The 12,690-nt window shown below is 42.8% G+C and overlaps 1 protein-coding gene across 1 annotated transcript; it reads right to left on the reverse strand.

Moving 5' to 3' along the window:
- Positions 1–342: 342 nt before the first annotated feature.
- Positions 343–10,181, reverse strand: TSN (translin). Its single transcript, XM_014053933.2, has 6 exons — positions 9,661–10,181; positions 6,959–7,052; positions 3,043–3,139; positions 2,499–2,614; positions 2,315–2,394; positions 343–1,822 (listed from the first exon to the last, which is right to left on the reverse strand). Exons 1-6 carry the CDS (start codon positions 9,766–9,768, stop codon positions 1,586–1,588), a joined length of 732 nt encoding a protein of 243 aa, XP_013909408.1. The 5' UTR covers positions 9,769–10,181; the 3' UTR covers positions 343–1,585.
- Positions 10,182–12,690: the final 2,509 nt, after the last annotated feature.

Raw genomic sequence — 12,690 nt, forward strand, 5'->3', positions numbered from 1 at the left:
TCTCATGTTCTGAGAGATATGTTAACATTGTGTATCACATTGTGCTGTGATATCCCCTTGGACTGAGCTATCTCTCATCTATTATTTGGCAGCCCTCTTGCTAGTCTAATGAAGTTATAATTGGGGAGAGCTGTATTAGATAGTAAAAATCAAGGAGCACCTTTTCTAGCAAATTTTATTAACCTAACTGAAGGGGTGATTAATAACACGCAGAATCCTGAGTTTAGGATTTAGAAATTTAGGAAGTTTAGCAAATTCCAATTTTACTCTAATTAAACAAATTATCAAACCATTGACTTTTACTGGCATTATCTTGAAGTGTAAATCACAGCACAAGCCATGTTTAAAAAATGTCTTTTTATTTTTATTTAACAACTTTAATAAAGGAAATATTTGCTTCCCATTGAACATTTCAAAAACAGCAACCAGAACAAGGAAAAAAATTATAAACAAGGATGCTTATACGAATTATAAAGTATATATTTTTATTCTTTGGAAAATAATCTCTCAAAAAAAAAACATGAATAATGGAAAAAGAATGAGATAAAACATTGTGTATGCAAAAGGGTCAAACATAAACATGTCGTTATACATTTCAGAAACAGTATGTAGTTTTTGCCTGAATGATAGGGAAGATGACAATCTAATATTAACATAGGAGAGGAAACCATAAGTGGCCATAAAAAGTCAGTTTGCTTAACATCTGCATCTTACTGTTCTAAGGCTGTGATCTTGTTTGCTGGAAATGAGTTGAATGAAAACAACCTGTATTCAGGTAATTAGGATTTAGCTGACATTGTTCTCTACACTATTTGCTAAATATCTACTTAGAACTTTATTTTAAATTGAATGGATCACTATCTGACTCAAGTGCAGATTCTAAGTAATGTAATTGCATATCCCCCCCTTTGCCCTTCACTAAACCACAAACACATTTTCATGTTCTCAACTTTTTAAAAAAAAGAAAAACTGGATATATAGACTAAGAATATGCATATAAATGTATTATGAATGGTTTACAGTTCTTTCCAAAGTTTAAGAATCCGCTTATTTCAGAATACAGACTCTCTGTACTATATAATGATCATTTAGAAATAAATTCCTAACGTGTTTACTTATTCAACCGACTACATTACATCTGAAATCTCACAATCTAACAAGAATAGGAAATGAAGCATTCTGGTTTTATTCTAATGATAAACATATTTACACAAGTGCTCCTTTTAAAATGAGCATTCGTTGTACTAAATGTGAATTATGGAGAGGTCCAGAAAGAATCAGCTCAGCCTGATACTAAGATACAATAACAAAGGATTACCATGTTTGGGACTGCAGAACAATTAGACAATAAAGGTCATAATTCACAAATACAGTTTATATCAGTAACTTATACTGCAAACACAGTCTCCTAATGGGGGATTTACAGAACGGTTTTCAAGTCAGATGTATACTAAGCGTTCAGATGGAGGAAAACAGTTTGCAGCTTGTGGTTGTTCTACATTACTGCTAGAGAGCTCAGTTAAAGCTTCTCTTTCATTGGCCACATTACTGAGGTGATCATGAATCCAGTTCAGTGAGGCCTTTTCTATTTCTCCTCACCAGCACCTCCGGTTGCTGTTTTGCTGAGTCCTCTGATTGACAAGTCGTAAACCACCTCTTCTATTTTCTTGACGTCATACTTGAGGCCATCGTAGCGTTTCCTCAGGGAATCATTTTTCAAATTGAGCAGGCGGAATCCTGAATCCAGCTCATTGATGAAAACAGAGATGCGAAGTGGCCGAGAATAGTCCCCAGATGTCACACTGTTCACGGCTAACCTAGACTATTAAATAAAACACAGAATGAAGCCTGTTACGACTCACTGGTGTTCCATTATAATTCCTGTATGTTAATAGGATACAAATACAACCTGATTATTTTCAGAAAGCATGAACTTGAAATCCAGATGTTTGGAAAGTACCTATGTTGGGTGATGTAGCCTTAGATGAATCCCCAATCTCAAAAGCCTTTTATTTAAAAACTTGCACTAATTAAAATCTTGCCCATCAGACAATAGGAAAGGCTAACAAACTTTAATCACTCAGCCAACAAATAAATAAATAATGCCATTTAGGTGCACAATCTTCACCTGCTGTCCTCTAAATAGAGATTTTACACTTCCCAGAACTTTTTAGCGAACATTTGAGATTGCCTCATCCAACGAGAATAACCCAGTCAGAAGAAACCAAACTAACTTTATCCATGCATTAACTTGCCATTTCCTTCTATTCAATTCAATTAGATGAGAAATTTAGCTGTATAATATTCTACATACCAGCTCACTTGCAAGAGTCAATACTCCAGAAAGATAATCCTCAATGTCCAGATGAAAGCCTTTTTCTCTATCAGCTTCAACTGAAAAGAAAGGGAATGTACATGAATTCAAAAATAATTAGGCAAACTATTTTAGCAATTAACAAACATGTCAAGACTTTCTCCAAGCCTTCTTATTAACTTACTTCCAAGAATTTCAGTAACAGCTTCCCGTGTCACCAAGGTTTCTGTTTCCAGATAGACAACAAATGCTGCTAAGAACACCAATCGTTGGAGCACAAACCTCCAATGTTCATGAAATCTGTATGGAAAACCACCTGATTGAAATCTAGGCATTTTATGAGCATTTTTAATGATAACCAGGGTCATGTTTACAATGTTTCAATGGTTGTATAACCAAACATCAATAGAAAAATATGTATTGCTCTTCTATTGAAGGTCAACACACTCTGTGATGCAACGAGTTAGATAGTATGATTGGCTCCAGAATGCCAAATTATTTTAGTTATTTAAAAACCCTCCAACAATTTCTCAAATACAACTACTTGCACAACAAGTCATTAACTATTTAACAAACAAACAAAACCCCCACTAAGGATTAATACAGCAAATAATTGTTTAGAATTAGCTCCCTCTAACAATAATTCTATCTTTTACCAAATCATTTTTTTTTCCTTTTGAAATCTATTGTGTCAAATGTGTACTGAGGGAAGGGAGGAATTCACTAACCTGTAATATTGATCTGCAGGAAACTTTGTTTTCAGAGAAGCCAGATGTATTTTAACAGTATTAAAGTGTTCTCGAGCCTTCTGACATTTCTTTGGTACTGAAATTAAAAGAAAATAGCAAGTTAAAAAAAGGTACTGAAATTGTTATGGCTTCAAGTGATCAGGACCCTGGACTCAGGCTGCTGTCGCTAAATGCCAGGTCTGTAGTACACAAAGCTCCTCTCGTCCGGGACTTAATTTTAGACGAGAGGGCAGACCTGGCATGTATTACTGAAACCTGGCTGGGCCCAGAGGGAGGAGTCCCCCTTGTAGAGCTGTGCCCAGAAGGATTTCAGGTGCTACACCAGCCGAGAGCCCAGGGAAGGGGTGGGGGTGTGGCCGTTGTTATCCGGGAGTCGTTAGTTCCTCGTAGGGTCCCTGCTCCGGAGCTTGTCGGGTGTGAGTCTCTGCTGATAAAGTTGGACCTCAAGGGTCAAGTGGGTCTGCTGTTAACGTACCTGCCTCCCAACAGCGTTGCAGCAGCCCTCCCCTCGCTCCTCGAGTCGGTAGCCGAGCTGGCAATTGAGTTCCCTAGGTTGATGGTCCTGGGGGACTTTAATTTGCCGTCGCTCGGTGAAAACTCTGACGGGGCGCAGGAGTTCATGGCTTCCATGACAGCCATGGGCTTGACCCAAGTAATCCGGGGCCCGACCCATTCGGCGGGGCACACGCTCGACCTCGTATTCCTCTCGGAGCAGTGGATTTGTGATCTTGGTCTGAGGGGTAACGACATCATACCCCTGTCGTGGTCAGACCACTGCCTACTGAGGCTCGACTTCCGGAGGCCAAACCCCCACTGTAGGGAGGAGGAACCGACCAGGTGGTTCCGCCCCAGGCGACTCATGGAACCATTAAGGTTCCAGACGGAACTTGGGGTCATTCCTGATTCTTTCGCCCACAATCCGGTAGAGACTTTGGCTGCTGCCTGGCATTCGGCAGCATCAGAGGCCCTCGACCGGATTGCGCCACTACGGCCCCTCCGAGGCGGCGGATCCCGGAGACCCCCTTGGTTCACCGAGGAACTCCGGGAGATGAAGCGCCGGAGGAGATGCCTAGAGCACCGATGGAGGTCCAATAAGTCCGAATCGAACCGAGCAATGGTAACCACCTGCACCAAGGAATACACCAGAGCGCTTAGGGCAGCGAAAAGATCCCACATAGCCACCTTGGTTGCGTCCGCTGAGTCCCGCCCAGCCGCCCTGTTTAAGATAACCCGCTCCCTATTAAATAAAAGGGAGGCGGGGGAACCCTTGCAGGGCAGAGCTGAGGATTATGCCCAATTCTTAGCGGACAAAATTGCTCGGTTTCGGTCGGACTTGGACTCCACCCCTGCAGTTCCAGCCGAGGCACAAGAGGATCAGATGGAACATCTCTGGGTTGAGTTTCAGGATGTTACCCCCGGGGATGTGGACAAGGCCATGAGGGCTGTGAGTGCCTCCACCTGCGTACTGGACCCGTGTCCCTCATGGCTGGTTACCAGCAGCAGTGAGGTGACACGAGGCTGGATCCAGGCGGTCGTGACCGCCTCTCTTCGGGAGGGGAACTTCCCCGCCGCACTGAAAGCGGCGGTGGTGAGACCCCTCCTAAAGAAGCCATCTTTGGATCCAGCTGTCCTTAATAACTATCGTCCAGTCTCCAACCTTCCCTTTCTTGGGAAGGTAGTTGAGAAGGTGGTGGCCTTTCAGCTCCAGCGGTCCTTGGAGGAAGCAAACTATCTCGACCCCTTCCAGTCAGGCTTCAGACCCGGTTACAGCACTGAAACCGCTTTGGTCGCATTGACCGATGATCTCTGGAGAGCCAGAGATGGAGGACATTCCTCCATCCTGGTTCTCCTTGACCTCTCAGCGGCTTTCGATACCATCGACCATGGTATCCTTCTGCGACGACTGCGGGAGGTGGGGGTGGGAGGCACCGTGCTGCGGTGGTTCTCTTCCTACCTCTCGGACAGGTCGCAGTCGGTGTTAGTGGGGGGGCAGAGATCGTCCCCTAGGCCCCTAACATATGGGGTGCCTCAGGGTTCGGTCTTATCCCCCCTACTATTCAACATCTACATGAAACCGCTGGGAGAGATCATCCGCAGGCACGGGATCAAATACCATCAATATGCGGACGATACTCAACTGTATCTGTCCGCCCCGTGCCAACTCAATGAAGCGGCAGACGTGATGAACCGGGGCCTGGAGGCGGTTATGGACTGGATGAGGGCTAACAAGCTTGTGCTCAACCCAGAAAAGACCGAGTGGCTGTTGTGTTTCCCTCCCAAGGATTCCACCAATATTCCATCTCTCAGGCTGGGGGGTCAAACTCTATACCCCTCAGAGAGGGTCCGCAACTTGGGAGTCCTCCTAGATCCACAGCTATCATTCGACCACCATTTGACGGCTGTGGCTAGGGGGGCATTCGCCCAGGTACGCCTGGTGCGCCAGTTGCGACCCTACCTGAATCGGGAGGCACTCACAACAGTCACTCGGGCCCTCGTGACCTCTAGGCTGGAATACTGCAATGTGCTCTACATGGGGCTGCCCTTGAAGAGCATCCGGCGTCTTCAGCTGGTACAGAACGCAGCCGCGCGAGCGATTGTGGGTGCACCGCGGTTCACCCACATTACACCTATCCTCCGCGAGCTGCGCTGGCTACCTGTCGATTTCCGGATGCGCTTCAAGGTGCTGTTAATCACCCATAAAGCCCTACATGGTAGTGGATCTGGATACTTGAGAGACCGCCTTCTGCCAATTACCTCCCTGCGACCAATAAGATCACACAGATTGGGCCTCCTCCGTATTCCATCGGCCAGCCAGTGTCGGCTGGCAACTACAAGGAGGAGGGCCTTCTCAGTAGTCGCCCCGACCCTTTGGAACGAACTCCCCGTGGAGATTCGTGCCCTCACCACCGTCCAGGCCTTCCGCACAGCCTTGAAGAATTGGCTAGCCCGTCAGGCCTGGGGATGAAGATAGTTGCCCCTCCCGAATGATGAATGCATGTTGGTTACTGTTTTTTTATTATATGTGTCTTTGTTATTGTCTGTATTTCCCCTTCCCCGATTTTATGTGAGCCGCCCTGAGTCCCCTCAGGGAAAAGGGCGGCCTACAAATGTCAATAAAAAAAAAAAAAAAATTCAAGTATAAATGTATGAGCTGTGAAAAAACAAAACAAATTCAGAATTAAAAGAAATTGATTCAGATTAAAGTAGTCATTCCCAAATAAACAAAACAAATTTGTGATTACTATAATTTTGATCTAGCCCTTTTATGTCTTAAGCTGGGAAAATAAACCTTCTGCAACAGGCAGCCTATTTTTTTTCCCTCTTTCTGTCTCTTTTTAGTGGCTAAGGACCACAGCAGGCACATGCTGACACACCAAAGTGGCCGAGTAGGATTTCTGAAGAAGGCGTTTTTAAGATGTATTCCCTTTGTTCATATGCACATTGGTATATTCATTCTAAAAGAACTTTAACACACCTTGAAAATATTTTTTTTTGCCAAAAATGATCAGGAAAAAAATCATACTTTTCTTTCTTGGGGATTGGCCATTGAAATTCAGCTGCACAATTCAGGACACTACAAGAAAAGGATTGGGAACCAAATGCAGCCTGCTCATTCTTGTCCTAAATTTTCAAGGCTTAAGAAACATTTTGCTACCACACCATTAAAAAATGATATATCAGATATTCAACTCTCTGCTAAAAAAAAGTAATTATTGACTGGCTAAATACCTAAACTGTATTACTTTAGATAGATCCTCATATTTCTGACAAACAAATGCATATATCATTCTGACTAAGAAAATATATTCCCCACCTTACCTGGTAGGATCGATACATTTTCAATTGTTTCCCAACAGTGTGATATACTGAATACAACAAACAAAGCTGGACTTACTGTCTTGAAATCCAGAACCCTGGTGGACTCCTTGAAGCACAGTCAAAATTTCCCGGGCAGTTTGCTCCAGACCCTGAACAACTTTCCTAATTTCCTGTATTTGATTAAAAAGAAAAAAAATCTCTGAGCAAGATTGTTAAAAACAAAAACATTTTCAAACAAGACTAATGTCATTTTGACTTTTTTCCCTAATATTACGGCCAAACCTGGTTTACCATAAGCAATCCAATCACTTTGAAGATGCAACACAAATTCTTGGACTTGAGATTTCCAGATGAGTACATACATAATAAGTTACATTTTGGCTTATACTTCTAATCATGTTATAAAAGACCTCAGCTGTAGCCCTTATGGGATATGGGAATTTAGACATCTACCCCCCCCCCCCCACATCCAATTCTGGGTGCCTTCAAAATCTATTAACATGATTTGATTTTCTTATTCCAACAGGAAAAGGATTTACTTTTAGAGGCCTAATACATTTTGAGGATCCACTTGCCTTCAATACTGGTACAGGTAGTCCTTGCTTAGTGACCAGCAACTCCATCCTAAGTGCTGCAACCACTAAGCAAAACATTACATAACTGCAATGGGATTACAATTCAATCCCCATTTGGTTGTTAAGCAAAATATCACATTACTGTGGATCACGAATGGCGCTCATGCGACGCTGTGATGGTCCTAAATGCATGTTGGTTGCAAAATGCCTGTATGGCAATTATGTGATTGCAGGATGCTGTGACAGTTATAAGTGTGTGGATTAGTTGCAAAGCTATTTTTATAGATGTAACTTCAAACAGTTGCTAAATGAAGCAGTTGGTAACTGAGGACTATCTGTAATATGATAAAATCTATCTTTGTATCTATTGCATCAACCAACACTGCAATACTACTTTCTATCTTCATTGTTGAGGTTCTTTATTTTTGCTATTTGCTAAGTTTAAGATGCCTATGTACATTGTCTACTAGAAAACATAAGGTTGGGGTTCATGGGCTTTATGATTTCCACCGAGAGAAAACACTTTTCATAAAAAATGTCTATGGAAAAAAGTCTTCAAACTGTGTTTTAACTTTCTTGCTTCTTCCCCACTACTTTTTGTAAAATTTTGCCTAATGAATACTATTGGACTACAGAAATGTGGTACACTCACTTGTGATCTAAGACCACTTAAAAATTCCAAGTGGATGTAACATGTTATTAAAGAAATAGGGGCTGCAGTTACTTGAGTCAGATGTTGTTCTGTACAGTTTAGCTTCAACATATTAGGTATATTTTCCTGTTTATCCACAAGCTAGAGTAATTTGGAATCTCTTAACAGCATTTGTATTATAATACAAATACAAATATTATTATATGGAGCTGACAGGAAAAAGCCATAATGCTTTTAGAATAACTGAGCTAATGAAACTGGGAACCCTGCAAAGGGATCAGAAACATTTATAATTCATTATCTGCAAAAGATTGATTAAAATTTGCAAGTAGATTGCCCTGAAGATGAGTTATATCAGTTACATCATCACTTTCTTTGAAGGGAAAAAAACCCTAAAATGAGAAGGCAACCCAAGGCAAACAAGACCCTTATTGTTAACAGTTATGCTGAATGAGAGATGTAGAATACACCAGATTTTCCTCTTCATCAAAACATAATTAAAACATCTGCTTCTTCTCTGCTTTCCCTTCCTTTGACAAATAGTCTTTGATTCATGACAGGTAATAAAAGACCCTTCAAAATTACAAGGGACATCCCCAGAGCTACTTATAATCCATTTTTAAAGTTATGACAGCTTCCCAGGTCATGTGATTGCATTTTGGATATTTGTCAACCAGCTCACCTTTCTGGTTATTTGCAGTATCCTGAGGTCATGTGACTGATTTTATTTTATTTTTGGCTTGTTTCTGGCAAAAAAAGCCAGAAAATCTATTTCCTATTTGGGAAATAGATTCACTTAAGGATTGCTGCAAATATGTCATAAAAGCAGGCCTAATCACATGATGCCTCAATGTACAATCTACAAACTTACAACTGGGTTCAATTATGGTAATGTAATATACACTATGATTATAAGTCAAGACTGCAATATAAATGCAGATTTATTTTAGTGTTTCTTACAACTATTTTTTTTTCTCAAGGCCCCTTCCAACTTCTAAAAATTATGGAAGACCCTATCAATGTTTACTATACTAAAACTTAAAATGGATGCATTTGCAGAATATTTGTTCATTGCATCATGTAAAAAACAACATTACACCTAAACAAATATTTTCATGAAGAAAATCGTATTTTTGTTTTGTTTTAGAATGAAAACATTTTAAATGTTTGCAAATTAACTTCAATATCTGGCAAATCGTTTTGATTTTGTAGATTCCCGAGATGCACTTGAGGAACCCCCAAAAGGCCCCCGGGCCACAGTTTAGGATATACTGGTTTAGACCATGATTATTCACTACGGAGCAAATCCATGCAACATAGGTAGATATGGGGTTGGTAGGTGCGTGTGTGCGTGCAGGAAGGGCAACAAAAGCCCGTTCTCCTTTTTTCCTTTCAACCAGTATTTCACCCATTACCCATCTTACGCCCCTTCTCCGGACTGGTAAGGACTACAATCCCCAAAATTCCCAGCAACGGCCGGGAATCCTGGGAGTTACAGTTCCAGTGCCTTGGATGGGGCGCCCCAGGGCCTCCCCTCCCCCCTGCTCTTACCTCTCGGATATCCTGGTCGGCGGTGAGCACCCCCTGTAAGGAGATAAACATCTCGCTGACGGACATGGCTCGAGCACCGGGACAAAGATTCGCGCCTCCTGGGACCATGCGCAAAAACCGACGGGCTGGCCACGCGCTCTCTGTCACGTTCAGCGCAGAAAATGGTCCTTCTTGGCCGCCGTCGTATAAGGCTGTCCGCCTGGCTGCCTCCCTAAAAAGACTGAGGCGTGAAGGAGCAGGTTATTGCTGCCGCTACCGTAAACCAGAAAAGGCTGGCTCGCTTTTCTCACTGTTTGGTTGCTTTGCTGCCGTCCTCCCCTAGGCAGAAGTCTTCCGCGCTGTCCGGGAACGCGCAAGACAGCCCTCCGAGACAGCAAATCCCAGCCCGAACATCGTCGCTCGCTTCCACGCCTTAGTTTTGGCTCCAGCCAGAGAGAAAAGATCCCAGAGCGGCAGGCCCGGGAAATTAATACGGCTGAGAAAAGGGTCTCGTCGAGTTTTGTGGCGTTATTTCCTGTGCGCTCGACCCAGCGGGGGGACCTTTCTCGGTTTCGGCGCGATTTGCTCTCCTGTACTGGGGGCGAGGGGCGTGGGGGAAGAGAGAGAATAAGGCTGAGACGCTCCCGCGCGTGGTTGGCATGGAAACGAAACCCGGGATGGCCATTGGCTTCCTCGACTGGCGGACTGAGCGTCTCGCTTCTAGGTCGGCCTGGGCTGATCGCGTCAGTTGTGAGGAATGCGCAAAAGCGGGGCGGACGATATTTTATTTTATTTTATTTTATTTGTCAAGCATGTATGAGAAAACAAGTAGAAATATAAATGTAACATATAAACATATAAGTATAGGCAGGTATAAGTATATACATAAGAAATGAGTACTAATAGATGGGACATTGGGACAGGGATGGTAGGCACATTGGTGCGCTTATGCACGCCCCTTACAGACCTCTTAGGAATGGGGTGAGGTCGACAGGAGACCGTCTAAGGTGAAAGTTGTGGGGGTTTGGGGATGAAATCACAGAGTTTCCAGGTATTGACCACTCTTGCTGAAGTCGTGTTTTCTGCAGTCGAGTTTGGAGCGGTTTACTTTAAGTTTGTATCTGTTGTTTGCTCGTGTATTATTGTGGTTGAAGCCGAAGTAGTCATTTACAGATAGGATATTGTAACAGATAGTTTTATGTACTACGCTTTGGTCAGACCTTAGTCGCCGTAGTTCTAGGTTGCCCAGGTCCAACATTTCAAGCCTGGTGGCATATTGTGAGCAGAGGAGTGGAGTACTTTTCTCGTGAAATACTTCTGGACCCACTCAATTGTATTAATGCCCATTATACAGTGTGGATTCCAGGCAGATGAGCTGTATTCGAGAATTGGTCTGGCAAAGGTTTTGTATCCCCTGGTTTGCAGTACAATGATATACGATGATATGGTGGATTTCGACTCCCGCTCCCTCCAGTCCATAGCAGCCGGAGTGGCGAGTGGGTCACCATGTCGGAGTAGCAAAAAACTGCCACTGCAGACTCCCTTAGCTGCTGTCTCGCGGTCATCGGATTTTGTTTTTCAGCTTCAGTTATGGTTGTTGAAAAGGGAATGGCAGTAGAGCTACCAGGAAACCCATCACCCCCCATTGAACTTTGCATTCACTTTGGGTGAACCTCCAGGATGAGGAAGCCTTAGTGTATTATTCCCAGGTTCTGTGCTTTCCCCTCCCTATTTGGAATAAGCTGTGTGTCCTCGACTTATGACCACAGCTGAGCTGAAAATTTCTGTTGCTAAGTTGAGATATTTGTTAAGTGAGTTTTGCTCCATTTTACGACTTTTCTTGCCACTGTTGTTAAGTGAATCTGTAGTTAAATTAATAACATGGTTGTTAAGTGAATCTGGCTTCCCTGTTGACTTTGCTTGGCAGAAGGTTTACAAAAGGTGATCATGTGACACTGCAACTATCATAAATATGAGTCAGTTGCCAAACATCCAAATTTTGATCACATGACACTGGTTGCACTAGTCATAACTGTGAAAAATGATCATGTCACTTTTTCAGTGCTGTTGTAACTGAACAGTCACTAAATGAAGTGCTATAAATCAAGGACTATCTGTATTTTGTAACACATCTGAGAATTAAGGGGGTCTTGAGGAGTGGTGGAACTTGAATAACTTAACAACCATTCTCTGGCTGGGTAGGCATGGCCGGTTGGTCATGTGACTAGGTGGGTGACATCACTCATCACACCCAGCCTGCCTCCCAGCCACTCGCCTCAAAGGCAGAGGTAGGATTCAGCCGGCAAATCGCACCACTAGCTAGCCATGCCCCTGCCCACTTTTTGGCCATTTTTTGGCCCTTTTTGGTTGGTTTTGGGGCCATTTCTGGGCCATTTTCCGAGCTGTTTTTGGCCTGAAAATGGCCTGAAACACTGCCTGAAAACAGTCCGAAAAATGAGCGAGGGGGGGGGGCTAGCCAGTGGTAGGATTTGCTGGTTTGCTAACTGCATGGAATCTTAACTACTGGTTTGCCTGAACCGGTGCTAACCGGAAGCAGCCCACCTCTGGTTTTGAGTTGATTTTAGTAATATTATCCATTAAAAATTAGTCACTTAGGAGAGTCTTTTCCCAAGTTCTGATTCTTGGTGATGATTTAAGAATAAATATAGGTTGAGAAGAATATAGACTAATCTTTGAGAGTTTGATTTGCAATTTTCATAATCCATTGACTTTGGACTAGAGCTGATTAGAGTTGAAGTTCAAAACTATCATTATCAATCTTTGTTTTTGCTTATATGTAAAATTCCTTAACGTATCTCTATTGCATCCCTTCTTACCTGCCTTCTTTCCACCTATAATTTTTCTTCTTCTATAGGAATTGTTCTTTGCTTGCTCTTTTCCTGTTCTACAATAATTACTGAAGTGTGGAGATCAGAAATAGATAGTATTCCAAATGTTCTCACACCACAGATTTATATAAGTGAACATGGGCAGTTTTACTTTCACTATCTTTTTTTAATGATAGACATTTTTATCAAGCATGACTCCAAG

The sequence above is a fragment of the Thamnophis sirtalis genome, unplaced genomic scaffold (genome assembly GCF_051295495.1).
Source record: "Thamnophis sirtalis isolate CommonGarterSnake01/CBP01778 unplaced genomic scaffold, rThaSir2_p1.2 scaffold_1, whole genome shotgun sequence".
In the NCBI taxonomy this organism is placed as follows: domain Eukaryota; kingdom Metazoa; phylum Chordata; class Lepidosauria; order Squamata; family Natricidae; genus Thamnophis; species Thamnophis sirtalis.

Bases quoted from the DNA above. Each gene is read 5' to 3' on its own strand.
- TSN (XM_014053933.2), bottom strand. From the start codon at position 9,768: ATGGTCCCAGGAGGCGCGAATCTTTGTCCCGGTGCTCGAGCCATGTCC. The intron at 2,615-3,042 runs GTTAGTGAATTC...TTTTCCATACAG, and splicing joins CCTGCAGATCAATATTACAG to ATTTCATGAACATTGGAGGT. The intron at 1,823-2,314 runs GTATGTAGAATA...TTTATTTAATAG, and splicing joins TGACTCTTGCAAGTGAGCTG to TCTAGGTTAGCCGTGAACAG.